Source organism: Corvus brachyrhynchos, unplaced genomic scaffold, assembly GCF_000691975.1.
Source record: "Corvus brachyrhynchos isolate BGI_N302 unplaced genomic scaffold, ASM69197v1 scaffold58, whole genome shotgun sequence".
Classification (NCBI taxonomy): domain Eukaryota; kingdom Metazoa; phylum Chordata; class Aves; order Passeriformes; family Corvidae; genus Corvus; species Corvus brachyrhynchos.
The window spans coordinates 1,431,447-1,458,702 of NW_008239539.1; the positions used below are offsets into that span (position 1 = coordinate 1,431,447).

The window sequence follows — 27,256 nt, forward strand, 5'->3', positions numbered from 1 at the left end:
CTTCCAGCCTGGAGCAGGAGGTGCTGCAGGTGCCTTGGGAGAAAAGGGGTGGCTGGGTCCCTGTCCCTCATGGGGACTGAATCACTTCCCTCTGCTTTTCCTTTTCCAAACTTCCCTCTTCAGGGTTGTGATGCTTGTGTCTTGGTAGCCTGGATGGTTTTGGGGTTGTCCTGTGCAGGACCAGGAGTTGGGCTCTGATCCTTGTGGATCGCTTTCCCACTCAGGATATTTAGGATTCTGTGTGATTTTGATCACACAACTTGTTGCTGGCAATGAGACTGCCAACCTGCTTTGTATTTGCATGCAAACGTATCTATTTATGGTATAGTCTGTAGTACATCGTTTTGGCCTTATGATTTCTTGATAAAAGGTTAATGATAGACTGGGTGTTGGGCAGCTGGTCAAAAACCAGGGAATGGTTTGGGTTGAAGGGACCTTAAAGCTCATCTCATCCCACCCCCTGCCATGGGCAGGGACACCTTCCACTGTCCCAGGCTGCTCCAAGCCCCATGTCCAACCTGGCCTTGGACACTGCCAGGGATCCAGGGGCAGCCACAGCTTCTGTGGATAATGTTGAATATTGGTTTATTTTTCCTTTTTGAAAGGTAGCTAGAAGCCCCAGGAACAGCTGGGGAGAAAAGGGACAGGAAGGCAGGCAGGGAGATGGATTTCCATATTTTTTATGTGGTGCAAGGTCACAAATGGGCATTTTAACGCTGGACTGAGCAGTGTAGAGGCTGTGACAGGCAAAGGCTTTTACTTTTTGCTCCTCGGACCTGTGTCAAGGGACCATCTTGCCTGAGATTCTGAGCAAGGATGTTTTCCAAGGGCTAATTTAACATAGATGAGCTCTGTCAGCACTGGGAGCTATTCTGGGCAGCAATACCAACAAGGCAGGTGTGTGCCCCACTGGGATGAAATACTTCTGCTGCTGGGCCAGCCTTTCCTTGAAGAGACAAGGTGACCCAAAGGAAAAAGGTGATGAGTCCTGAAATCTCCTTTTCCAAAAGATCTAAGTGGATTTTTATACTGAATTCAGTGTAGTCGTCTAAAGGACAGCTCTACGTTTAACATGCCGGGCAAGAAATATCCGTGTTGTCTTGGATACATGATTCGAAATAATTTCCAGCCTGCCAGGATTTCGTAGAGGCTCAGCAAATGAGAACATGCTGGAGAAATACCACTCAGCCTTGGGAGTGTAAAAATAAACCAGAGTCTTGGGGCGAGGGGGTTTTTGTTCTCTCCTGGCTGAGCCGTGAGCTCCCAACGTGCCTTTTATCCCACACGTCCTGGAGTGCTGTGCCTTGGAAAGCTGGAGCTGGCTCAGGGAGGGAGAAGCCATGGTACAAAGCATCCTGCTGGGAGCAGCAAAAGCATGTTCCTCACAGGAGCACCGGGAAAAGAGCTGGAGAGAGCTCCAACAGACCCTTCTTCCTGAGGGGCAGCAGGACATCATCAAAGCAGAGAACAGGATAAACAGCCTTTCCCAAAATCTGTGTTCCATCTTGCTTGGATTCTCCAGAATAGATGAGAGGGGAAAAAAGCACCTTTCAAAGTGAAGACATCACCTTTCCTCAGAGTAAACTTCTCACTGCATCAAGCAGCAGTTTGGGCTCTGGGATGTCGCCGTGTCAGCCCTGGGAAGATGCTGCACAGGGATAAACACACCCCAAAACACAGCTGGGACACCTCAGGCACTGGGTGAGCCCCTCTGGCTGTGGCAGGGCCATGGGGTGAAGGGGCACAGCTGGGTTTTCTCATCCCCTGTCACATCAGAGCTGAAGGAGTTGCTGCATTTGCAGAAGTGCTGGGTGCAGTTGTGGTTATTGGAGTGGAGCACTGGCTGTGGTTCCTCTTAAAGAGCCCAAAATCCCAGTGGCTGGAATGCTCAGCGCTTCCAAGTGCTGGGGTCTGACAGGGAGCTTTTCTCCTCAGTGTTTGTTCAAACAAGTGTAAACAAGTGCTTCAAGCAGTCTCCAGGAAAATGTCTTCTCCTGGTTAATAAGGCTGCTCTGCGTGCTGACTCACGTCCTCTTCTGCTGACTGCCATCAGGAGAGCTGAGCATCCATGGAAAACCCTGAGAGCCCCGAGCTGGGGACCTCCACCCAGTGTTTGCTCTGCAGAGAGAGCCACCAACGCCTGCTTCCTCCAGTAAAAGGAGGAAGGGGATGAGGTGTGAACTCAGGAATTCCTGATGTTGGATACTCCCCCAGTTCAGCCACTGGTGTGGCTCTGGATGTGACATGGAGCTCCTGGCTCCTGGTGCACCATTCCAGGTGTGTCCAGCAGACAGGCCTGGCTGTTCAGGTGCTTTCAAAGAGGATTTCTGCTCCCGTGGCTCCACTGAGACAGCAGCTCCTGCAGCCACGTGGCTTTTGTGCCTCCAGCTGGGCTTGCAGGGGGCTCATCCCAATCCCTCCAGCTCTGCTGTCACACATCCAAGAGGATCCTCATCCCTGTGCACCCACCGGGAGCAGGGAGAGCATCACCTGGCTGGGATCACCTCCCTGCAGCCCCACCAGTGTGTTCTCCTGCTCAAGGTGGAAGCGTGGTGGTTGCTGGGTGAGAAACCACCAAAAACTAATGACAACCTTCCTGCTTTGTCAAAGCCACGTGAAGGGAGCTTGGAGCTTTTCCATGCGGACACCTGAGCCCTGTTTTCCCCCAGGATGGGCTGGCACAGCTTGGCTGCTGACTGCCTGGAAGGTGGGAGTTCTCCTCCCTTGCGAGCTCCTGTGGAGCTCATGACTCAGTGCTGAGGCACAGGACTCGTTTGCAATGCTCTGGGGGACATGGAGGTGAATTTGGAGTTAGCTTCCTTGGGATCGTGGAATCATTAAGGCTGGAAAAGACCTCCAAGCTCAACCATCAGCCCAGCACCACAGGGATACCTGCTGTGCCTTGCCCTAGGGTGGGGGCTCTGCCCCTCTGCTCTGCTCCTGGGGCAGGTGAGCCCCTCTGGGCAATGCAGAGTGGGAAGGATGACTCTCCAAAATGGAAAACAAGCCATGAAAATGCTAGGATTAGGCTGGGATGGGCATGAAGATGTTTAACTTCATGTGGGCTGGAGGAAAGGTGGAGCCAGTGCTCTGTAAAGGCTGCCTGGAAACACCATAAATACCCCAAATAGGGATTTTTAGCTCTGGGAACTCGTGTTTTGGGCCAGCAAGGTCAGAGGAGGGCTCTGGCTGAGCTCTGCAGGACAGGCAGCCGTAAATCCTGCGGATGCAGTGCCTTGTGCAGGGCTGTTGCCATCTGCTGGGCGGCTGCCGTGGCTCCTCCTGGAAGCAGGCAGGAAAAAACTGTTCTGCACAGGCAGGAGAGGGGAATTCAGCTTTCCCTGGAAGCCTTCACCCGCCCAAGCATGTCCCCTCTGGCTGTTTGTCCAGCAGGGAGTTGTACAGCGCGGGGGGAGTGGATCTGGGGAGGAAAATGGGAGCTGGGAGGTCCCAAGTTTTGTGTATTTTGGGATCAGGAGCTACTCCTGGCTCTCCCAGGCTGCCTGCCCACAGGTGCAGCTGGAAGAACTCCAGCTCAGAATATTCTGTGACATTCTGTGCAGCAGTGAGCAGCAGCTTTAAGGCCGACACGTCAACTCTGGGAAACTTTAACTCTGTTAAAGCCGGGATTTCTTTCCGTGTTGATCAATTGAATTTAATCCTTCTTTTTGAGGGCAAAAATCAAGGCGAGGCCAATGAAATCCACATTGCTGGGTTCCTCCAGCTGCTCAGAGCTTCTGCAGAAGGGACCAAAGACTGGTGTAACACAGAAGCTGTTCTGGGAGCACGTGGGGCCTGGAGCCCTTCCCAGAGGTGTCACTGTCATTCCTCGTGCCTCGTGTTTTGAAGTAGCCCGCCTGGGGTGGCTGTAGGAGTCTGCTGCAGGCTCCTTGTGTCCCCTCCCAGTAGCCCTGAGGACCTTCTGAGCCCTCCTTTTCCTAGTACAGAATTCCCAGGGAGATACTTGCATTCCCAAAGGCAGAGCTGGGCCTGCTGAGCACAGAGCGTTTGGGAGGGCCCTGCTTTGCGATCTTTGGCATTTTAGGTGAGGTTTTTTTCCTCCTCTGCCTCTCCACACCAATGTTACCATGGGATGCGTGTCTGGCAGGGGCTAGCCAGGCTGAAAAGATGGGATTGAGCTTTGTAAACTCCTCAAAGCACCAGGACAGAGCTGGCTTCAGCAGTTCTCTGGCTGTCCTAACCCAGGTGTGAAGGTCTGGTGGTGGGGATGCGGACATGGAGCTGAGAGCTCAGCTTTTCTGTCCCAGTGCCATTCCCACTTTCTGGAATGGCCTCAGTAGGCCTCTGGTCACAGGGCTGACCCAAAAGCACCGTGAATGAAATGGTCACAAGCCCCTCTCCAGGGGTTGCCTGCTGGAACTGGTGATCATTCTGTCCTGAACAGCTGGTGGACTTGAAATTGTGCAGGTGGCTGGAACTGCAGGGCTGTGGAATGTGACAGGTGCAGTTCAGTGTCTGTTCACCTGTCCTTGGGGAGCATGTGGAGCCCTGAGCAATGTCCCCACTGTCCCCAAAGCCTTTCTGCTCCCCTGCACCGAGAGACGAAGGGCCATGAGCCCTCTGTGGCAGCGAGTGAACAGTCTGTATTATCCTTGCATTCAGAGAGTTCCACAATGGCTTGGGTTGGAAACAACCTTAAAGCTCATCTCATTCCACCCCCTGCCATGGGCAGGGACACCTTCCACTGGCCCAGGATGCTCCAAGCCCCATCCCACCTGGCCTTGCCGGGGACCCGGGGCCAGCCACAGCTGCTCTGGGCACCCTGTGCCAGGGCCTGCCCACCCTCCCAGGGAACAATTCCTTCCCAATATCCCATCCAGCCCTGCTCTCTGGCACTGGGAAGCCATTCCCTGTGTCCTGTCTCTCCATCCCTTGTCCCCAGTCCCTCTGCAGCTCTCCTGGAGCCCCTTCAGGCCCTGGAAGGGGCTCTGAGGTGTCCCTGGAGCCTTCTGTTCTCCAGGTGAGCACCCCCAGCTCTCCCAGCCTGGCTCCAGAGCAGAGAGGCTCCAGCTCTCCCAAATCAGCCCATGGTGACAATTTGATACCTTAAACCTTGAAAATACCCAGGACATTAATTTATTGTGTAGACTCAGTACTGTGTAGAGGGAAGGATGGGAGTGTAAATTGGACAGGGATGTCCCTGAAGGCAGGACCCGAGTGCAGGGCTACGGTGAGAAATTTCTTTGCTGGGCAGAAAAGATGTGAGTTGAAGTGTTTGCCCTGTAGGAAACAGGCTGGAAGGAGTTTGGAAAACAAAGTCCTTGGAGCCTTATCTTGAACCACAAGCAGATTGTGTGGGACTGGCAACGTGGGAACTGGGCTGTGGGACACTGGGAAGGAGCGGGAACTGAGGGGGAGAAGCAGTGGGAGCAAAGGTGTCTCAGTAAGAGCATGGGAACTGGGCTGTGGAACACTGGGAAGGAGCGGGAACTGAGGGGGGGAAGCAGTGGGAGCAAAGGTGTCTCAGTAAGAGCTGGAGAAGTAAAACAGGCAGGGAATTGGGGTTTCCTAATTAGTTTTAGTGTCTGATTTTGTGCTCTCATGGGGGTTCCCAATATTCTCTGAGGTCTTGAGGCACGAGCAGAAGAGCAAAAGGTCTGTGACCTGCTCTGTGGAGGAGCAGATCCAGGCAGAGCTCGGGTTAAAGCATAACTCCTTCCTGAGCAGGAATCTGGGCTGGCCTGGACTCAGCTCAGGAGGTCAACTGCTTCTCAAGGTGCAGGACACTTCCAGTCAGTGCTGCTGAGTCGGGGCTTCTGCTCAGAGCTCTGCATGCCAGGAAGGATGTGGCCCAGAGGACAGCAAGGATAACCCCCAGAAAAGGAGAAAACGTGCTTTGGGAAGGTAGGGGAAGGAAATTGGTGTGTTTGTGCTGGATAGGCAGGACTGAGGGAGCTTGAAATATGTGAGGTTTCTGCAGAAAGGAAACAGAAAACTGGACAAAACCCTCAAAACTTGTGGGTGTGAGCAGTGCCGAGGCCTCCGTATGCCGAGGGCTGCCATGGGGAAGGGAAAATCCCATGGATCAGCTCTCCCACAATGCTGGCTCTGCTGAACTCCTGTTTGCAGGGAGCTGCTTGGCTGAGAGCTCGGCCAGGGTGGCGCTGGGATGTTTGGAAACTCGGCTGGCACCCGTGAGCAGCCCTTCTTTGGGGTCAATATTGGCACTGCCTGCCCGAGATCACCCTCTGAGTCACCAAAAGCGCTCCTGGCCTGCCCCTGGTGAGCAATCCAAGCTTTATTCACCCCTCTATTTGCGGCTATAAGGAAGGAATTTGTCATTTAACGCTTAATTATTCACCAGAAACACCAGGAAGGCCGAGATAAACCTCGACAGGTCGACTTCACATTGAACCTTTTTATTCGGGGATGGATTCCTGGGAAGAGTGAGCACCTGGAGCGGGGCTGGCCGGGGAGCGGGGCTTGCAGGACGTGCTTTTATTTTGGAATTCAGGGAAGCGGGAGGAGGCTGCGGTCACACGGCAGGGAAGTGTGCCTGGGCTCCCGCTCCTTATCGGGAGCTCGGGAACAAAAGGCGCTCTGTTGGGACTCCAGCTCTCTCCATAAACCTCCCGGCTCTCCTGGACTTTGCTTCCCTCCTGCCTCCCAGAAGCAGCTCCCGGAGCTGGAGCTGGCTCTGGACAGCAGGCGATGTCTCCACAGGTGGGTTTTTGGGAGCTGACACGAAATGAGGAGGGGTTGGGTTTCTGTGCTCAGCCCCGGAGGTGCCGGGAAGGGGCGGGTTGGGAATCCACCTGACTTTTTACATGGGCAGATCCACCTGGTTTTTTACATGGGAATGGTTTAGACTAAAAGAGGAGAGATTTAGATGGGATATTGGGAAGGAATTGTTCCCTGGGAGGGTGGGCAGGCCCTGGCACAGGGTGCCCAGAGCAGCTGTGGCTGGCCCCGGGGCCCCGGCCGGGGCCAAGGCCCCGGTGGAGCTTGGAGCAGCCTGGGACAGTGGAAGGTGTCCCTGCCATGGCAGAAAGTTGGAACTGAGTAGAACTTTAATGTCCCTTCCAACCCAAACCATTCCGGGATTCTGTGATTCCATGGGCTGTGGTGTACCTTCACACTCCCCTCTGCCCGAGTCTCCCTGGGGGAGTTGGACCAGGAGGGACGGTTCCTGCTGGTTTTTGGGGTGCTGGGGACAGTGTGCCAGATGTGGTGTTCTGTGAGTTGGTTTGGGGGTTGTTTTTTGGGCTGGGTGAGTGGTTTCAATTTGTCCCAACAGGTGCAGCACGTTTCTGTTACCCAGCCTTGAGGGAGGTGATGGAGTGTAACAACCCCAGCTCCTCCGGGGGCTGAATTGTGAAAGTTGCCTTCCCCTAGGGCTGAGCACAGGCCCTCTGGCTTCCCTGGAAAGCTGGCATTGCCCGGGTATGTGGGAAGAGGGCAAGACTGGGATCCAGAGGTGGCAGTCCCCAAAGTGGCATTGCAGAGGCTGAGCTGCCGTGGGGTGTTCAGGGCTTTGGGGTCAGCTGTGGGGCTATAAATGTGGGGCTATAAACACAACTGTCTCCCTTCTCCCTGGCTCCCAGCCTGGCACTGTCACCAGTGTCTGGGCCACAGGGTGTCCTTGGAGGGGGATTTTTGTAGCTGATCTGTCTCTTCCCCATCCCGTGCACAGTCAGGGCTGGATTCTTCAGGCTCACACTGCTGGGAAAACAGAGTTGTTTTTCCTTTTCCTTGTCACTCACTTCCCCGCCCAACCTTCCGAGTGTTTGTGGCCAAGGACAGCAGAGCTTGGGGATGCTGAGACAGCTCCAGGGACAGCTCTGTCTGGAAGGAACCTCCCTGGAGCCAGACTTTGCCCTCCTTTCCAAGGCAACACCCTGGCAGAGCTTGTGCTGAACCTTCTGTCCATGGCAGATCAAAGCTGAGCCTGTCCCTGCCTGGACCTTGCAGGTGATTCCCAAGAATGCCTCTCCTCCTACTGCAGCAGCTTTTTTATAAATCCATATGGTTTTACAGCACTTCACAACATCTTATCAAATAATCTTTACTCCCATATGCCATCAGATGTATGGAATGGAGGAGCTGCTGCTGGAGAAGGCTCCTAAAGGCACCTCACCACCTCCCCTGTCTCATCAGGGCACATTACATCATCCCGGTGCTGATTCCATCATTTACTTCCTTTTAGAAGCAGGAATACTCACCTGGGCTCTCAGATCCCTGGAGTTTCCCTGAGCAGGCAGAGATGCTTTGGGGTGGCCCATGTTCCTGTCAGGCAGGTGTGGCTCTGGGGAAATACTGCTGGAGGAGCTGGATTCAGGATTGGGAACCTCAGTCAAACCCTGATCCTGTTCCAGCTCAGAACTCTGTGTGTGCCTGAGTCCCAGGTTTAATGTCTGAGGTTTGCCTGAAGCACCTCAGGGTGTGTTTTATTTGATAAAAGCTGAAAATGCACTGATACTGGTGACACCAACCCCGTTCTGAACGTGGTGGGGATGTTCCTGGTGTGATTGTAGCCCAGCCTGGCTGTCCTGAAGCCCGTGGATATTTTTAAGTGTATTTGGCTTTTTTTAAGCTGGAAAAAATGTTTACTTTCTGCTGACAGGAAGGCAAAGCTGGCTGAAGGAGAGCTGTGGCAGGGGGGGTTTGAAGGCTCAGTGCACAAACCAGCTCCTCATGAGGCCATAAGTAAGAACTTTCTGTACCCACACACTTGCCCAGGGACAGAGATTTGGCTTGGCTGGCTCTGGCAGGCATTTGGCAATAGCTGAACCCCCTCGGTTTGCCTATCTCCTCCTGGCATCTCTTCTTGAGGTTTGGTTACTGATTCTGGGATGAAATGTGCAGCAAAGTTCTCCACGCTCGTGCTCAGGAGAAGGACTTTGTTTACAGTTTCAGCTGCTTCTTAACTCATTGCCCACACAGGTTTAATTTTAATAGGCCTCTCTTGCTTTTGGAAACCTCATCCTGGCTGGCATCACAAAGGAACAAATACAGTTTGTAAATAATAAATTGATGCACATCTTTGGTGTGGCTGAAGGACAATGGTTGATGTGCTGTGCTGGTGAGTTCTCCTATTCCAAAAGGGTTGTTCCCAAATCCAGCCTCTCCATGCATGTATTTCCCATCAATAAGGTGGTTTGGAACAATTTGATAGAGAAATCACAGAATCATGGAATGGTTTGGGTTGGAAGGGACCTTAAAGGTCCTCTTGTTCCAACATCTGACTAAGGGCACTGTTCAGCTCCTGGTTGGCTTCATGTTGAGAGGGTCAGCACTAACCACAGCAGGATTTTTAGGCAAATTACTTGTGAATTGGAGTGTTTGGAGGTTTTTTGGCTTCTTTCAATAGTTGTGCTCATTATAATACTTCAATATATACTTAAATTTCAGCTTTTCCAGTGAGAAGGGGGGGGTGGTATTTAAAAAGCAGCCTTTATTTTGTAGTGTGCAAGCAAAATTCTTTCCAGTTTGGCATGAAATCTTTTTCAAACAGGCAAAAGGGAGGGGAATGTGCACTTGGGGGTGGCTGCTGTCACCTCTTGGGCTCTCTCTGTCCATGACCAAGCCAAGGCAGGTCAAACCTCTGCTTCCCCATGTCCTTCCTGCTGGAGCATTAATGGTGTTTTTAGAAAGTGCAGCATAAACCCAGTAAAGCACTTAAGCAAGGCCCAGCTTTAGGTGTGTAAGTGGTTTTGGTGGGTTTATGCTTTTATAAGTGGGTGGGGGCTTTAGAGGCTTTTGTTTCTCCCTGCAAGGCTGGGACAGGCTCTGCCCTGGTGGAGTTAACAGGAGCAGCCCCTTATCCTCACACTGCCTTTAGACTCCAGCTCTGTGCAGGTTTGTGTCGTGTTTAACTTTGGGGTGGTGTCCTAGAGGTGCTGGTGTCCACAAGCCAGGTAGGAGCTGAGCCAGGCTTCCAAGAGGAGCTCCTGGCTGTCTCCATCCCACTGAGTGTGGTGGGCACAGGGGCTGGGACAGCAAAGCAGGGCTGGACTGGGTCACTTGGCTGCTCCCAGTGTCCATATGGAATGGGAATTGCTCTTAAGCAACTCTCTCTCCATCCCTTCGAGGTTTTCTATCCCTTTTTGCCCCTGGCAGTGTCCAAGGCCAGGCTGGACGGGGCTTGGAGCAACCTGGGCTAGTGGAAGGTGTCCCTGCCCATGGCAGGGGTTGGAATGAGATGAGCTTTAAAGTCCCTTCCAACCCAAACCACTCTCTGATTCTATGAATACAGGGCTTTGAGAAATGTCATTTTCTCCAAAATCCTTGGGAAAAGCCCTGAAAGCTGCTCTGTGCAGAGGGAAAGGGGTTTGCTTCAGTCGTGCCTGCATTCAAACTGCTGCTCTTTTGCCCTGCTGCTGTTCTGGAGGGGCAGCTGAGCGTGTGGGATCCCGTCAGGTGAACTTCAGATGGAGCAGATGGCTTTCCATGAGCAACTCCTCAGCTGGAGGCCGAGCAGGAGGGCTCCCACCCCTCTGCCTGACTCCTCTGGGGACAGGGATCAGCTGGAGCTCAGCACCAGCACTGGCAGATCCAAAAATTCCCTGATTTGCTCTGAGGTGTGCTGGAGAAATCCCCAAATCTTGGGAAAGGGGCTGGCACTGTGAGGGGTAACAAGAGCTTTGGCTTCTGGGGGGTTTCTGTGCTGCTCCCACGGTTCTCCAGGCATCAGGATCAGAAGGGATCGTCCCTGCCCGTGTGTAGGAGCAAACAGGCAGGACTGCAGCTCAACACCTGCCTGGGGTGCAGAACTGGGAGGGAAACCCAGTTCTCCATGCTCATATCACAGTCTCTTAAAACCCAAATCCCACTGCTTTTCCAGAGCCTGCTCAGTGCTGGATTTGAGATGCTGCTCCAGCTGGAGTGCCGAAATTTGAGTCCCTGCAAACCAGAAGCTGTCATGAAGATTTAGAAACAGTTTATTTGCTGTTGAGGGATGGAAGGTTTTAGCAGACAGGGCAAAAAAAAGGTGCTCTCAGGGCTAACTGGGAGTTTTGAATGGTGGTTTTTTGCAGGGAATTCAGATTAGTAACGTGTCCTCTTGGAATGGGGTGGGAGAAAGTAGCGGTGATGGGAACTGCTGAGTCAGCGGTGGGTAATCCCTCCTGCCCTGGCCAAATCCATCCTGGCTCACAACAAAACCTCCCTCCAACTCTTTATTTAGTCTCTTATTTTTGTGATCTGCTTCCCAAACCCTGCAAAGGCCGGGCTGCCCACAGAGCAGCACCTGGACCTGCAGTGATTCCAGAGGTTGGATTTCTGTGCTCAGAAATGCAACACAGCCCAAATCCACTGCCTCATCTGTGTTTTGTCCTGCTCTGCCATGGATCCACGCAGCTGTAGGATCTTATTTTTTTTTCCTTCTCGTGTGTTTTTTTTCTTAACCAGGCAAATGAGGTGACTGACAGTGCCTACATGGGCTCGGAGAGCACCTACAGCGAGTGCGAGACCTTCACGGATGAGGACACCAGCACCCTGGTCCAGCACGAGATGCACGACGAGGTGGAGACCGACAGCGCCATCGACTCCACCGTGCACTCGGAATTCACGGATCCCATCGAGGAGCCGGAGCATGGGTGAGTGGGAACAGCCAGGAGCAGAACCCTGCACAGGGCAGGGAGTGAGGGCTGAGGGAGACACAGCCTGAGGGTTCCACATCGAGTGGGCCGAGTCTGTCTTGCTGGAACTTGGTTTCTTCTTTGTGTTTGTAACTCTGTGCGAGACCAAAATAGCTCTTCTGGAGGAATAATGAGAATAATTAGGCTGGTTTGTGTAGGCTGGTTTGGAGCCCGGCCTGGCAATCTCTTTGAGTTAATCGTTGCTTGCCTTGGGAGATCTCCTGTACCCTCATTAGCATCTTTTAACCTCTAAAATAACTTCTCAGGTGATGCAAACACCTGAAAGACTTGCAGTTTTTAATCTATCACTTAAGCCAGAAACACAACATATAATTTTCCAGTCAGGAGGGAAACTCGTTCTATTTTTGTTTTCCCTAAAAACACGCATGTGCCCTTTGATGTGCAAGCACCTCCTGTAATAACTGGTTTGAAACCTCTGCCTGGAGCACAGAAATGTGAGCTCAGATCTCCTTCCCCGGGTCTGAACCGCAAAAAAAACTGCTCCTGGGCCCACCCCGTTTTTGGAGGAAGAGTGGGGTTTGGGGTGAAACTGGGATGCTGGCAGGCAGGAGGGCAGGGAAGAACTCCTTTAGGATCACAGAACACGGAATGGTTTGGGTTGAAAGGGACCTTAAAGTTCATCTCATTCCACCTTCTGCCATGGGCAGGGACACCTTCCACTATCCCAGGTTGCTCCAAGCCCCATCCTGGACGTGTCCAGGGTTGGGGCAGTCTGGATTTTCCCTGGAAAATCTGTGCCAGTGCCAGGTTAGTGCCCCAAGAACACCAATTGCACCAAAACCTCTGGAATCATCTTTGCTTAAGGTCTGTAACACACAGGACACAATTTTGTCCCCAAACACAAGGCCCAGGATTGGTGCTCCAGGGGGTGCTTACAGCTCCCATTGCTTTTTAGGAGCACCAGGCTTCCCTCCCACCCCAAAATCCCATGTGAGGATTTTGAGGCAGCGAGCAGCGCTGGGCCCCGGGGCTGAAAGGGTGCTGTGGATTAGAGCAGAAATGGGATTATCCAGCTCGGCTCTTGTCACTGCAGCATGCCCGGCTCAGTGACAGTTAAATTGGGATATAATCAGCTGTGAGCTCCCTGTCACCAGCACAGGGTCCCTGAAGGGGTCATGGCAGCCTGGGAGTGCTCCCAGCCTCTGGGGAAAACCGCCTGCTTCGGACTCGCCTGCCTGTAGGTACAGAAAGCTGCACTTGGGAACGGGCTGTGGGGGATGAGCTCGTTCTCCGTGCTCACTTGTGTGGGGTCACCAGCACAGGAGGGACAGGCTTGTTGGGGAGAGTCCAGAGGAGGCCACAGAGATGCTCCAGGGCTGGAGCCCCTCTGCTCTGGAGCCAGGCTGGGAGAGCTGGGGGTGCTCACCTGGAGAACAGAAGGCTTCAGGGACACCTCAGAGCCCCTTGCAGGGCCTAAAGGGGCTCCAGGAGAGCTGCAGAGGGACTGGGGACAAGGCATGGAGGGACAGGACACAGGGAGTGGCTTCCCAGTGCCAGAGGGCAGGGCTGGATGGGATATTGGGAAGGAATTGTTCCCTGGGAGGGTGGGCAGGCCCTGGCAGGGGTGGAATTGGATGAGCTTTAAGGTCTCTTCCAACCCAAACCATTGTGGGATTCCCTGCTGCCCCAGGTGTGGGCTTGGGAAGGTCAGATGTCCTTTGGGTGCTGTCCAAGCCTGTTCCCAGATTGTTAAATGTGTGCAAATTCCAGGGAACCAAAAACTTAATTTGATGTATAGGTTTGAAAGGTTTGAAATGGGAACCTCTGGGAGTGCTGAGGGCTGGTTTTGGTGCCATCAGACCCCACGCAGGAGGACACCTCTGGTGCCCAGGGACAGCCAGTGAGTACAATCCCAACAGAGCTTCAGCATCCCTTCTCAGGAGCTCTCAAAGCTCAACATACCTGAAATGGTTTGAGCTTAAGGGTTGTTTAGGGTGTGTGTAGTAAAGATTAGTTGGACTCTGGATCCTGAAACTGCCTGAGCCCCAAGAAGGGAATAGGAAATAAAATTTACTGCCTGAAGCATCCAGGCTGAGGGTTTCCAGGTGCCTGATCAGATCTGCTTCTGTGCAGTGCTTATCAAACCACAGCCCCAAATTTAGAGCTCTGGGCTTGGGTTTTGCTTCTGAATTAACAATTCCACCCCCTGGCTTCTATTCCTGGAGAGATTTCTGCTGTTTTTGGTGAGGGTCTGACTCACCATGGGGATGGATGGGTTCTGCTGGATCCTACTGTGGAATATTGGTGCTTCTCAAGGGCTCGAGGAGGATGTGCAGATGCCCACAAGCTGGGCTGGATTTATTTGTGGTTAAATAGAGATCTGGAGGGTTGACATGTTTTTATTAGCAGGATAAGGGCAAATCCTTCAGATGGAGCAGGTTTTTGGCATAAATGGCTTATCTGTAATCTTTTTTTCTGTCTGGTTTAGTCCAGCAATCTGCTCATACCCCGTTTCCCTCTCTTCAAGTGCAGAGAGATGAGGGCATAACCTGAAATACCAATTTCTGTAATAATGCATTATTATGATTTTTAGCATAGAATTTTGGAGAGGAGGGAGTTGTTAAACCCCCCAAAACACAGACCTGTGGCTCGCAGCCCCGTGGCTGCTTTCACAGCCTGGTTGTTGCAAATCCCCCCTGCCTTTTCTCCAGCTTAATTTGAAAACTTCCATAGTCCTGGGCAGGAAAGGTGGCTTGGCTTGGTGGGGAGGCCCTGGCACAGGGTGCCCAGAGAAGCTGGGGCTGCCCCTGGATCCCTGGCAGTGTCCAAGGCCAGGTTGGATGGGGCTTGGAGCAAGCTGGGCTAGTGGAAGGTGTCCCTGGTGGGATGGGATGAGCTTTAAGGTCCTTCCAACCCAAACCATTCCAGGATTCTGGTGGCTCCATGCAATGGAAAGACTCTTCCAGGAGCAGTGACTCTGTGCTGGGCTGTGTCCCCTCAGGAGCAAGGGACATCCCAGGGCCTGTGCTGGGTGTGTTCTGGGTTTGCACTGAGGCTTCAAACGCTCCAGCCTTCTGCATCCGCTGCTAAAACCACACAGAGCAGCATTCCCCCCTCCTGGATTGTCACACACAGCCTTTTCCCAGCAGGAAAAGCAGGCAAAGGACTCCTTTGTCTTACTGGGGGTCTGTCCCAGCTGCCTGAACCCACCCTTCCCTGACACCAATCCCGCCGGGGTTATGGGGTTAAACCCCAGGCCCTTGAGAGGATTAGGCAGCAACAGGCAAGTGTGAGCCTGGCACGGGCTGCCGTGGAGCTCACAGCGTTTGGGATGTGTCTGGGACGTGCCCAGCTCTTTCTCTGCCGTGCTTTTAGTCGAGCAAGGGTTTGGCACCAACCCTGGGCACTGCCCCGCAAGTCTGAGTGCCCCCAGATCCTGTGGTGCAGCTGCCAATGGAAAAACTTGGTTTATAGGGGGGAAAAAATCACCATGAACTTCCCAGTGGTGCCTGAGCTGTTCCTGTCCTGTCCTGCTCTGTCAAAATGGGACACATCACTCACTTGGTGGGTCCTGGGGACACCAGGAACCCATCAAGGCTGCTCTATCCCTGCCCTCCACAGATGGACAGGGATAGAAAATATAACAAAGGGTTCATGAGCTGAGATAAGGACAGGGAGAAATCACTCATCAAATACCATCATGGGCAAAACAGGCTCAAATTGGGGATATTAGTTGAATTTATTACTAATAAATTCAGAGCAGGATAATGAGAGGTAAAATAAGACCTTAGAAATGCCTTCACCCCCCATCATCCCTCCTTCCCAATTCTCCCTCCTTCCCCCCAGTGGCACAAGGAGATGGGAATGGGGGTTATGGTCAGTTCATCACACATTGTTCCAGCCACTGCTCAGGGAGAGGAGTCAGAGTCCTTCCCCTGCCTCAGTGTGGGATCCCTTCCACAGGAGACAGCTCTCCATGAACCTCTCCAACCTGAGTCCATCCCACGGGCAGCAGTTCTCCAGGAACTGCTTCACTGTGGGTCACTCTTCCATGGGGTCAGTCCTTCAGGCACAGCCTGCTCCAGCCCAGGTCCCCCACAGGGTCACAGATCCGACCAGGACCCTGCTCCAGCATGGGCTCCTCTCTCCATGGATCTACAGGTCCCTGCCAGGACCCTGCTCCAGCATGGGCTCCTCTCTCCATGGATCCACAGGTCCCTGCCAGGACCCTGCTCCAGCATGGGCTCCTCTCTCCATGGATCTACAGGTCCCTGCCAGGACCCTGCTCCAGCACAGCTTCCCATGGACTCACAGCCCCTCTCAGGCATCTCCTGCTCCAGGCCTGGGCTCCTCCGGGGGCTGCAGGTGCACCTCTGCACCCCCTGTCCTCTGTAGGCTGCAGGGACACTGCTGCTTCCCCATGGGCTTCCCCACAGCATCTCAGGGCAATCCCAGGGATCTCAGGGCAATCCCAGGGATCTCAGGACAATCTCAGCTCTGGTGCCCAGAGCAGCTCCTGCCCCTCCTGCCCTGCCCTGCAGAGCTGTTCCTCTCCCATGTTCTCACCCCACTCCTCTCTGCACTCAGTTCCAGCTGCCCCATCACTTTTTTGTGTTTCCCCTCTCAAATCTGTTAGCCCAGAGGTGCCATCACCTCCATTCCTGACGGGCCCAGCCTCGTCCAGCAGCGGGTCCATCTTGGAGCCACCAGGGAAGGGTTCTGCTGGACATGGGGGCAGCTTCCAGCAGCCTCTCACAGAATGCACTGTGTGTGAAAATCCACTCCACTACCAAATCCACAACCCCAGCGCTCTGGGAAAGGGGATGTCCTGGATGCAATGGAAAGGCTGCTGTGGCAGCTCCCCCTCTAACATCTACCTGTCTGTTCCCACAGATCCCATCCCCACGAGCTGGCCCTGGGCTCCGAGCTCAGCCACTCCATCGTCACCGTCATCAGCGGGGAGGAGCATTTCGAGGATTACGGGGAAGGGAACGAGGCTGATCTGTTCCCAGACCCTTTGTGTAATGGGGAAAGCAGCTTTGGCAGCTCCTCCTTCCTCTCTCCCAGGTAATGCCCGGCCCTGGTGCTGCTCCAGCAGGGGCAGTCGCTCGGTGCCTTCACTCTGCTCTGTGGGACCGGGGTTTCCTTGGGATTTGCCAGGCAGAGGGCCTGGCAAGCTTTGGATACAACGGGATAATCGGCTTGGAAGTGGAGGAGGAATTCCCTCCCTCAGTGTTTCCTTTCCCTGGTCAGTGCCCATCCTGCTGACGCCCAGCAGGAGGTGGAAGAGCTGTCTGCTTTTCCAGAGTCACATTCCCACTCCTGTCAGGGATGTGGCTCCTCACAGAACCTTCCAGCAGAGAAAACCACCTGCAGCTTTAGCCCTGATCCTGTGGGATGGCTCTTATTTTTCTTTCCTCTTTCATTATTTTGGGCTTTGCTGCAGTGTCTGGTTGGATTTGCACGAGCTGCAGCAGCATCCCTTCTCTAAGGATATGTAGATCAGGAAGCAGTCTGTGGCATTTCCTCCTTGCTTTAGGGTCTGAAACCAGGAAAAGTCCATTTTCCAGCCCGAACAGGGTGGGCTGAGGAGCTGGTGTGGTGGTACAAACCCCATCAATGCTCACTTTCTAAGGAAAATAAGTACAAACTGGAATATCATCCCGTGCTGCAGCCCATAAAGTGTCTGGGATGACAGGGAATGTGTTCTTCCCTTGGGAGCACGTCTCTGCACAGGGCAGGAGTGTTCCCTGCCAGCCATACACCCGTGCTAAACACAAAAATACACTTTTTTCTCTTTGGAATGACACATTTGTGCCTTTCTGCAGCCGTGTAAACTTCTCAAAACTTCTTTTGTTTTTCCTGTCTTCCTGTTTTCTCCCAGCTTCCCAAACCCCTTCACGGAGTCTGGACAGTTCTGGTTGCTCAGGGCTGGCAGGGAAGAGCACGTCAGGGCTCATTTCTTTTTGGCTGGTGTAGCAGCAATGTTGGAGGTGTTAATTGCAAATAGGAGAGTTGCTGTAAAGAATTCCCAACCTTTTCCTTTAGGAAACCGGTGCTCCAGCACTGGGATACCCTTCAGTGGGAAGGGCACAGTCCTGATCCATGCAGGAATGTAGGGCTGGCTGTGCTGGTGCTGTGGCATAGGAAGAACTCTCGGATTAAAACCCAGCCTTGGTGTTCATTTTCCCTTGAAGAGGAGCTGCCAGCCTCATCCAGGAGGCTCCTGGCAAGAAAATACCCAGCTAAAGGAGCTTTGCAATCACTTCAACTTTTCCTTAAACATCAGGCCAGAGCTCCCAGTTTGCCCACGCTCCCGGTGTTCCAGTCTTGCTCTGCCAGGGCACCATCTCTGCTCTGCTCTGTCTTTGGATCTGATCCACACCTGATCCCATCTCCCCTGTGCTGGGAGGGGCTCGCTGGGCACGTGGCCACGCAGATTGTGGTGGTTTGTGCTGGAGACTCTGCTGGGGCTTGCTGGGGAGGCAGGCTGGAGATAAACCCTGCAAAACCTCTGGAGTCAGGAATGTGGGGCTGTTTGAGCCGGAGGATTTCCTCATGCCTCTCAGGTCTAGCCTCCCCTCGGATTATTGCTGTGTGTGTGAAGTCCTTCCCTAAACATTCCCAGAGTCTGTGCAGCTCTTCTTGACTTTGGATAGGGAGGGACAGGACACAGGGAATGGCTTCCCACTGCCAGAGGGCAGGGCTGGATGGGATATGGGGAAGGAATTGTTCCCTGGGAGGGTGGGCAGCCCCTGGCACAGGGTGCCCAGAGCAGCTGTGGCTGCCCCTGGATCCCTGGCAGTGGCCAAGGCCAGGTTGGGCAGGGCTTGGAGCATCCTGGGCCAGTGGAAGGTGTCCCTGCCCTGGGATGGGGTGGGATAAGATGAGCTCTAATGTCCCTTCCAGCCCAAACCATTCCATGCCTCAGCAGCCCCAGGGTGTTTAAACACACCTGAAAGAACCACAGGCTGCCCCTGCCTCAGGCTGAGTGGGGTTTTTGGCTGTACTTTGAATACAAACAGCATCACTGGTAAAGGGCCACATCCCCACAGACTCTTTGCACGCCACAAGAGTCTCTATGTGGGAATAATGTCCAGAAATTCTCCTGCCACAGCTCGAGAAGACTGACACAAACCCCAGGAGCCTCCAGGGAACACTGTGGGATGCAGTGCTTCCCTTCCCAGTCCTTGTATGTTTGTTTGTGGTCCCTCCTCTTGGGTCTTCCCTTGTGTATCCATGCAGTAGGAAAAGCCTCTTTGCAGCTCTGAGTGGGAAATAAAGGGAAAGCTCCTTGTGCCCATCCCAGCCACCAGGAAGCACCGAGGACCTGTGGAAGACAAATGTGGCTCCAGGAGATGGAGGGAGGCACAGGAAGGCTCTGAATTGTAGAACCACAGAATGTGCTGAGCTGGAAGGGACCCATCAGGATCCTGGAGTGGGTGGGGACACCGCAGGGCTGAGCTCTCACCCACTGCACGGGCAGGGAACCAGCGCAGCCGGAGGCCAGGAGGATCTGCACACACGCCAGGAGCTGCCAGGCTGGCCTGGGGCTTCTCCTCCCCACTTCTCTTCTCATTTTGATTAATGCTGGTGAAATTTGGGTTCCCACCTAGCCCAGGCTGTACCACCTGGGGAGGGAATGCACCCAAGAGCACCCCAAAAAGGGACATCCCTTCCTCCAGGTGCCACACAGCTGCTGTCACCTCTTCCCTGCACAAACCCTGAGCCACCCACCTGTCTGCTGCAGGGAAAGGGTTATCCCGGGGCCAGACCCGCCCTCAGGGGTAGGGGGAATGGTTTGCAATTGAATTTTTTTTTTTTCCAGGAATGGGAAGAGATGATAATTTGGCATTTGCTGGTGTCCAGCCTGTCTGAGGGGGCTGGGAAATACTGTACAGACAGCACAGACCCTGGGCCTGACCCTGGGGTGGGGGCTGAGCCAGGGGACCCTCAGGATGTCCCAAGCTCTGCACATCCCCGGGCCAGGATTTGCTGGTGTGTTTCTGTATCCTGGGATTCACTGCCCCTTCTGGATGCCTGTTGGGTTTATCTTGCTTGTGTTGGCTCACACCTTTACCTGTCTCTCTTATGGAACTGCTTTGGTTTTTCACTATTTAACCTTCCTTTGATTCACACCCGTGGCTTCCAGAAGCACATTTTCCTACAGGAAGGATCTGTGGAGTCTTTTGGCCCCAAATTAACACAAACCAGTTGCTGTTCAGGATCCCCTCTGTCCTGCCCGAATCATGAGGAAGTGTCTCCCAGCTTCCCAAGCTGTGGAAGTCCTATAGACCCCCATGGCCCTTCCCAAATGGCATTCCCTGCAGGAACACAGCACTGCTGCTTGGCTCCTCTGGGCTTTACTTGGGAGGAGAGAGGGCTTAAACTGCACCTGCCCATTTCATCTGAGCTTAAAAGCTGTTTGCAGTGAAAATCTGGCTCTGTGCATTACTAATGGTGGGTCTGCAGCAGCACAGCTGCTCTGCTTTTAAAGCATCCCACTGGAAAATGGGACACTGACCAAAGGACCATGGAATCACACCATGTCCTGAGTGGGAATAGACCCACAGGGATCATCCACTCCAGCCCCTGGCCCTGCACAGACACCCCAACAGCCCCACCCTGGGCATCCCTGGCAGCGCTGTCCAAACGCTCCTGGAGCTCTGGCAGCCTCGGGGCTGTGCCCATTCCCTGGGGAGCCTGGGCAGTGCCCAGCACCCTCTGGGGGAAGAGTCTTCTCCTAAAATCCAGCTTAAACCCCCCTTAGATTCAGCCCTGGCTCACAGCACCCAGTCCTGCAGCGTGCAAGTTCATCCTGCACTTACTGAAGCAAACCAGGAGCCTCCTGAGACAGACTGCCTGGAAAATCCTGTTGGAAAATAAACTTTGCAGTGATGTAGGTTTGTGGGAAGCACTTACCTCACCTGCCCTGGGCTCTTGGGGATTGAGATTGGCTCAGGGGTTTGGAAATGTGGGCCAAGCTCAGCTGCTGGGAGTCTCTGGGAGGATGGTGATGGAAGTGTTGCTAATTATCAGCTATAATAAATTATATTGAGCAATTGTAAATTATCAATTAGCTACACACATTGTTCTAAACTATTCTAAATTCTAAATTACCTATATCTCATTATAGGCAACCCCATATTGGCTTTAATTAAATCACGGTGGGAAGCGACCCAACCTGCCCTGACTTTTTTTAAATCCAAATTCCATCTCTCCCACCAACAATTCCCCCGCCTTGAGGGACCCTGAGCTTGTGGAAGCCAGTGCTGCAGCCACTCCCTGTGCGTTCTGTGCTGTTGACATGACCCTTGTGATCTCTCTAGCACCAATCCGCTCGCTGCGAAACTGCACAGCATTCTCGCAGATGAAGCTTTTGAGTTTTACTGTAGCCAGTGCCACAAACAAATCAACCGCCTCGAGGATCTTTCTGCTCGCCTGAATGATCTTGAAATGAATAGGTAACGGGGCTCGTGTGTGTGGCCATCTCAGCCTGGGGAATGATGTCCTGGCTGGGAACGCTCTCCTTGTCCGGCGCAGCTTTTCCCTCGCTCGGCGCTTGGGGGGGGAAAGGGGATGAGTTTCACCCGGCCACGGGAGCCTCTGTGGCTGCTCCAGGTGGTGGTGACCTCGTGGAGGGTGAGCAGGAGGTGCCTTTAATGCAGGCCCTGGGGGCTGGCAGACAAGGAGAGCGTTCCTGCCCTTTGCATGCTGTGCGTGGTGGGTTCCCCTGGGAGCCGCGAACTGGCCGTGTACAGTATTTCTGTCACCAGGGAAAGACTGGGAATGCTGTGGAAGGGCAGCCTGGAAGGGCAGGGACAGCCCATCCTCCTTCTGAGGGGCAACCTGAGGGCATCAGCCTGCTCCACGTGGCTTGGCAGCAGTAAAATCTTGTCTCACCCAGCTTCACCCACTGCCTGCCCACCCCGGTGTCACCGCGGGCCGGGGAGATGTGACAGACACCAGGAACATCAGGAGAGTTGGAATGGCATTTTGGAAATCTCCCAGCCAGCAGCTGGATGTGCTGTCTGACAAGTGGAGAGGGGTTTCTGCCTCTTGATTTGTTCATTCAGAGCTGGTTGCAGCCCGCTGGGTGGAAGGATGGTGGCATTGGTGATAATCTTTCTTCTCATGGCTGAGGTGCCTCTTCAGACCTGGTTCTTGGTCTCTGAGTGTCCTTTGCAGGGACAGTGTGATCTGGGTGCACTCCTGGGCTATGGGGAGAGAACTGGAAAACAAATAGGAGGTTGAATTTAATCCTTTTAAATGAAAAACATATGTCCCTCCCTTTTTTTTTTCCTTGGGTAAATAGTTGTCTTTGCTGTTGGAGGCCTTGAGGGTCAGTGATGGGTCTCAGGTTACGAGAGTTACTAAGGTCATTAATATCTCAGGTCATTAAGGAGAACACCGGTTTTCCCTGGAAGCCCCACTGCATTTCAGGTTTTCTCCACCAAATTTACCTGCAAAGCTGAACTAACACCTCAGAGCCTCCTGCGATGGGTGAGATTTCCTGTGGAGCTTCTCTGTCCTGTGGGAATTCCTAGGCTTTGATTTGTCCTCTGAGTAGGTGCAATTGCTCCATCTGTGTTGAGGGTTTCCCAAGGACAAATTTACTGGGAATATGTCCCAAGGGCCTTTATGGAAGGGGCAATGCCCTCTTTCTGTGTGCTGTGGTTGGGGGATGTCCTGTGCAGCGTGTGGGACACGCAGGACCTGCTGTTCCTCCCTGCATCACCACTGACGTGAGGCCCTCGGAGCAGGGGACAAGTCCCAGAGCAGCAGGAACTGGACCAAAATCTGGGACAAGCCTGAAGACACCTCCTCCAGGGGATCGTGGCAGCTGGGATGAAGCCCAAAGCACCCCAGAACAGCCTCACCCTTAAAAACTGCGGGCACACAGACGGTGTTTTATCCTTGGAATAAACTGGGGAGCTCTCTCCCAGCGCTGGGGAGCTGCTTCCTGAGCCCACAGCACGGGAAAGCAGGGAAGAATCCTCCAGGAGCTTGGGATGAAGTGGTTTGTGCCTCTGTTTTGTTCCAGTGCCCTTGCTGGTGTCTCAGCCTTTGGACTCTGCAGGTGCCGTCGCTTCCCCAGGAGCTTTTTCCAGAGGAAAACATTTTTCCCTCAGTGCTGGGGGCCGTTCCTTACAATTCCTGGCAAACACCGGGGCTTGACCTCCCCGCCTTGGGCGCCGAGCAGCCTTGAAGCCCAGCCAGCAGCAGCTCTTGTGCTCCCTGGAAATGCGGGATTTGAGGATGCACTTTGACCCGAGAGCTGGTCACCCTGACAACACCCCCAGGCAGGTTTGGGGGTCACTTTACAAAGCAAATTGTCCTGAGCTATTTTTAATCCCTCCTTCGAAGAACTCATGTTGCAGCTCCAGGCAGGAGTGGACTCCCAGATGATTTTATTTGTTATTTTTTCCTAAAACTGAGCTAAGCCTCAGAGAATGCAGTTGCTGCTTCTTGGGTTGGAGCTGTCCCTGCTCAGAGAGGATTTGGTGGCATCTGTGTGACACCGGCATGGGTGGAAGATGAGGAGTGAGACCCAAACCCTGCCCACTTCCCCAGCACCAGTCACCACCAGAAGACTGGAAGGAGCATCTTAGCAAGGAGCTGGTTCTGGAAAAGGCTGGTTTTTCTCAGCAGGGAGAGCCTGCAGCCTGTCCCCAGGGGCTGGGACATGGTGACACAGCCCTTGGCTGCTCGTCCTGTGGTGACACTGAGCCCTGACCGCTGTGGTATGGTGGCAGCTGGCTCAGACATGGATCCAGGCAGTGATCTCCATCGGTTATCTGGGAAAAGGAGATCCCTTTTCATCCCCCTCCCCAGCCACTGCAACAGCGCCATGCTCAAAATCCAATCAGGGACACCACCAACAGCTCCTAAACCTCTGAGCTACGAGCAGGCAGCACTCCCCTGGTGATCGGCAGCCAAACAGTGGGATGGGGGCTGTGGAAGGGCAGAAGGATGGATTGATCCAGCGGGATGATGGTTGTGAGAAGGGCAGAAGGATGGATTGATCCAGCAGGATGATGGTTGTGAGAAGGGCAGAAGGATGGATTGATCCAGCAGGATGATGGTTGTGGCAAGGGCAGAAGGATGGATGTGCCGCTGGCAGGCAGGAGCTGCTCCGTGTCCTCAGTCCGTGGGAGCTCTGGGGCCGGCAGGGGAGGCCCGGGGTGCCGTGGGGTGCAGGACATGTGGCTCCGTCTGCCATCAGCACCGGGCTGAAGCCCCCCCAGCCTCCCTGCTATTCTTAGCTCTTTCCTTGGGGATCGGTTTTCAGGCAGGATCAGCGGGAGAGCGGAGTGTGGCGGGGGGCAGTGAGCTCTTCTCCGGCGTTGCTCCATGTGCTTTGTTATTCCTTGCTGTTCCACACGGGAGTGGCCCCTCTCCTGCCCTTCCCAGGGGTTTGGGGGTGCATGCCAAGGGCGCTCCCTGCCACAGCAAAGGATGTGCCCCGGAGTCCCTGCAGTTTCCTGTTTCCCTGGCTCTCCACTGTCAGCTTTTGTAACTCTTTCCTGTTTTTCCTTCATTTTGCAGCCCAAATAAAAGACTCTCCAGCAAGAAGGTGGCAAGGTAAGCTCATCCTCCTGTTGTTGTTTGCTTGATCCGCGCGAGCTGCCGGCTCCTTTAAAGGAAAACCCAAAAATAAGCTTGGAGAGTTGTATTTCTGGATAGTGCTGGGGAAAAGTGGGTTTAATTCTGGTATCTTTTTCCTGGAATGGGGGTTTCTCTCTCGTGAAGGCTGCTGGCAACCTGATTCCTTCCAGGAAAAAGTTGGGGTGTCTTTCCTCCTGCTCTGACCTGCCAGCGCCATAGCAGGGGGCACATGGAGGAGGGAAGGAGCCTCTAGAAGGACATATCCCTCTGGGGTGTCCCCTTCCCAGTATCACCACGTCTGTAGAGTTCCAAGAGACCAGACCAGTCAGTGCCCTCACCTGGAGGGATTCTCTGGCACCCCAAAACTTCCAGCTGCCTTAGAGAGCTCTTGGTCCTGTTTTACTTCACTCAGTGTCACCCTCAGCACTTGCCTTTGTGGGAGCAGCTCTCCCTGCTCAGTCAGGGGCTCTGGGGCATCTGGGTAGACTGCAGGTAACTTTGGTTTAATGGTTTAACCCTGGTTTAGCCCTGGTTTAAGCCCAGGTTTAATGCTGTGCTGTTTCTGTCCTGCACTACCACTTGGTGTGATGTCAGTCACCTTTTCCCTGTGGGCGCTGTGATCCCTGCAGGGATTTTGGATATATTGGATATATCCAGGCAGTTTGCTGTGGATCTCTGGAGCAGGGGGTCCTTCCCTCCCCTCTCCATGTCCCCTGGTGCTCACCTGTCCTCTCCCAGCTCCCCCATCCCTCCTGTTCCCATGCCATCATGATTTTAAGGATAAGCCATGTCTTACCTCCTGTGTTCTGCCTTTGCCACGCTCAGGAGGGAGATTTCCCTCTGCACTTGTTGGATTTCTCTGTGCTGGTTTCCAGCAGGACAGGGACGCTGTGGAGGAGCAGGGAGCTCAGTTTGGGAGTGTTCCTGTTGCTGGCACTCTGCTCCCTGTGCTGACCCAAGCAGCTTCCCTGCACCTCTTCCTCCCACTGTGCTCTCACACCTTTCCTTTCTCCATTTTTCCTGCACTCAGCGATCTCCCCTGGCGCAATTCCCCCTCCTGGAAAGGAAGCAGATCCTTGATATTACATTTCCTACTTCCACTCACTTTCTAGAGCTTTGTTAAAAACACTGGCAGGAAAGAGGGCTGAGGGGAGCAGCCTGTCCCCAGGTTTCCTGTTTTAGTTTTTGTCCCGTGCCTGGCACAGATAATTTTGGGAGGATTTGCATTAAATTTTTGGGAATGGAGATACCCTGTCTTATGGGAGATTGAGCCCTCCTGGCCCTTTGCTTTTCTGAGGCAGGGACGTGTGGGCTTGGGTAAATATTAGTTAATTCAAGAGCAGTCGGGTTTGGTTTGTGATAGGAGGGAGATAACGGGGTTTTGCCGAGCCAGATCCGTAAGCTCAGCCCAAAGCAAACCCTTTGTTACAGACACTGTAATTAGTGAATAATCCCAAAACATTTGCTTTTAGAAAATTGATTTTATGTCGGTAAGGGCTCTTTCCTCATTTTTGTTATGCGGGTTCTGCTCGTGCCAAGAAATCTCAGCTGCTTAAGCCCTGTTGTGCTTGGCACAATTTAAATGACAAGTGTGCCTGAGACTTTAAAATCTAAATATAAACCGAGGGTGAGGATGCAAAATCAGGCTGTGGTCTCTTGGTAAATGTCAGCTGTGCTTAGTGAGTCCTGGCATGAGCACACTGTGTAGTGGGAGGGATTTGAGAGCCAATGGTACAAATTCCTAGGAAAAACTGAGGTTTAAAGAGACCTCCGTGGTTTTGTCGTCCATCTCCTGCTCAGAACAGGAGAGCAGAGTGTTCTCCTCCTGCCTGGGGTCCCAGGGCTGGAACACACCCCCCTTCCCGTGGCAGTCGCTCTCCAGAGCGGATCCGCAGCCCTGCCGGGGGTGAAGCCCAAACCAGCCCCTCCCAGGGTGTCCTTTAGCTCGTCACAAAGCCGGGGACACCGGTGTCACGAGGCCTCGTTAATGATTAGCTCACTCTGGCCTGGGGGAGTCACAACAGCCTCAGGGGGGTTTGCCCCCCCTCCTTTTCCTTACACCCCCACTTCTTCCCAGCCTTATCAGCACTGGGAGTACTCTGGCCTTTACTGGATAACCCACGGCCTTGGGACCATGCTAGAGAAGGAAAGTAGCAAGAGGGAGCTCTTATCTCTTCCCATTCCAAAGAGCAAGAGCAATGATCCCGGTGTGAAGTCCCAGGAGCGTGTCCACGTCTGTTGTCCGGGCGTTCCGAGGGGCTGGATTTCCCGGGACAGCCCCGTGGTGCGGGGAAGGGCTGCTGTGCTGGGGACACCCAGCATTCCCAGGAGCAGCACGGATAAATCCCTTTGGCAGAGGCTGAGGAGGGCGGGAGGTGGCCAGCGCTGTCCCCTGATGTCCCCATGGTCCTGCTGGCGCTGATGCCAGTGCTGCTGTGGGTCGGGGTGGTTTGGGGCTGTTTCAGGCAGCTGCACCAGACGAGCTCCTTGGCCGTGGGGGTGATGGAGGAATCCTACCGGGAGAACCTGGACTGCACGGACGAGGACATCACGGACAAGGTGAGGGTCTCCTTGCCTTCTTGCTTCGGCCCATGTGGTCTGGATAAAGCTGGTTTTGTGCTGGTGCTGCTGGGGTTTCCTGAGGTTCCTGAGAGGACAGGATTTTACAGCTGCACCAGACGAGCTCCTTGGCCGTGGGGGTGATGGAGGAATCCTACCGGGAGAACCTGGACTGCACGGACGAGGACATCACGGACAAGGTGAGGGTCTCCTTGCCTTCTTGCTTCGGCCCATGTGGTCTGGATAAAGCTGGTTTTGTGCTGGTGCTGCTGGGGTTTCCTGAGGTTCCTGAGAGGACAGGATTTTAGGAGAAGGTGGGAGCAGCGCTGTCCGTGTTACCCTGCAGGATTCAGTGCCTTGCAGTGCTCCCACGTTCCCAGGCAGGATCAGGCTGAAGCTCCTCGAAGATGGGACAGAAGAAGCCCCTTCCCGTGGAGGGAATGGAGGAGGAGACCACTGCAGGTGCTGGGCTGGGTCACGAGGTGACGCTGGATCCTTCTCTGGGGGCAGTGGCTTTCTCCCCAGAG

General features: G+C 53.8%; 1 protein-coding gene across 1 annotated transcript in view; it reads left to right on the forward strand.

Moving 5' to 3' along the window:
- RAB11FIP3 (RAB11 family interacting protein 3) overlaps positions 1–27,256 on the forward strand; it is a 74,886-nt gene that overhangs the window by 38,307 nt on the left and 9,323 nt on the right. Inside the window, exons 5-9 of the mRNA XM_017741234.1 lie at positions 11,371–11,558; positions 16,455–16,628; positions 20,891–21,025; positions 24,111–24,146; positions 26,636–26,729. Coding sequence (XP_017596723.1) covers positions 11,371–11,558; positions 16,455–16,628; positions 20,891–21,025; positions 24,111–24,146; positions 26,636–26,729 — 627 coding nt within the window. The remainder of the gene's footprint in view (positions 1–11,370; positions 11,559–16,454; positions 16,629–20,890; positions 21,026–24,110; positions 24,147–26,635; positions 26,730–27,256) is intronic.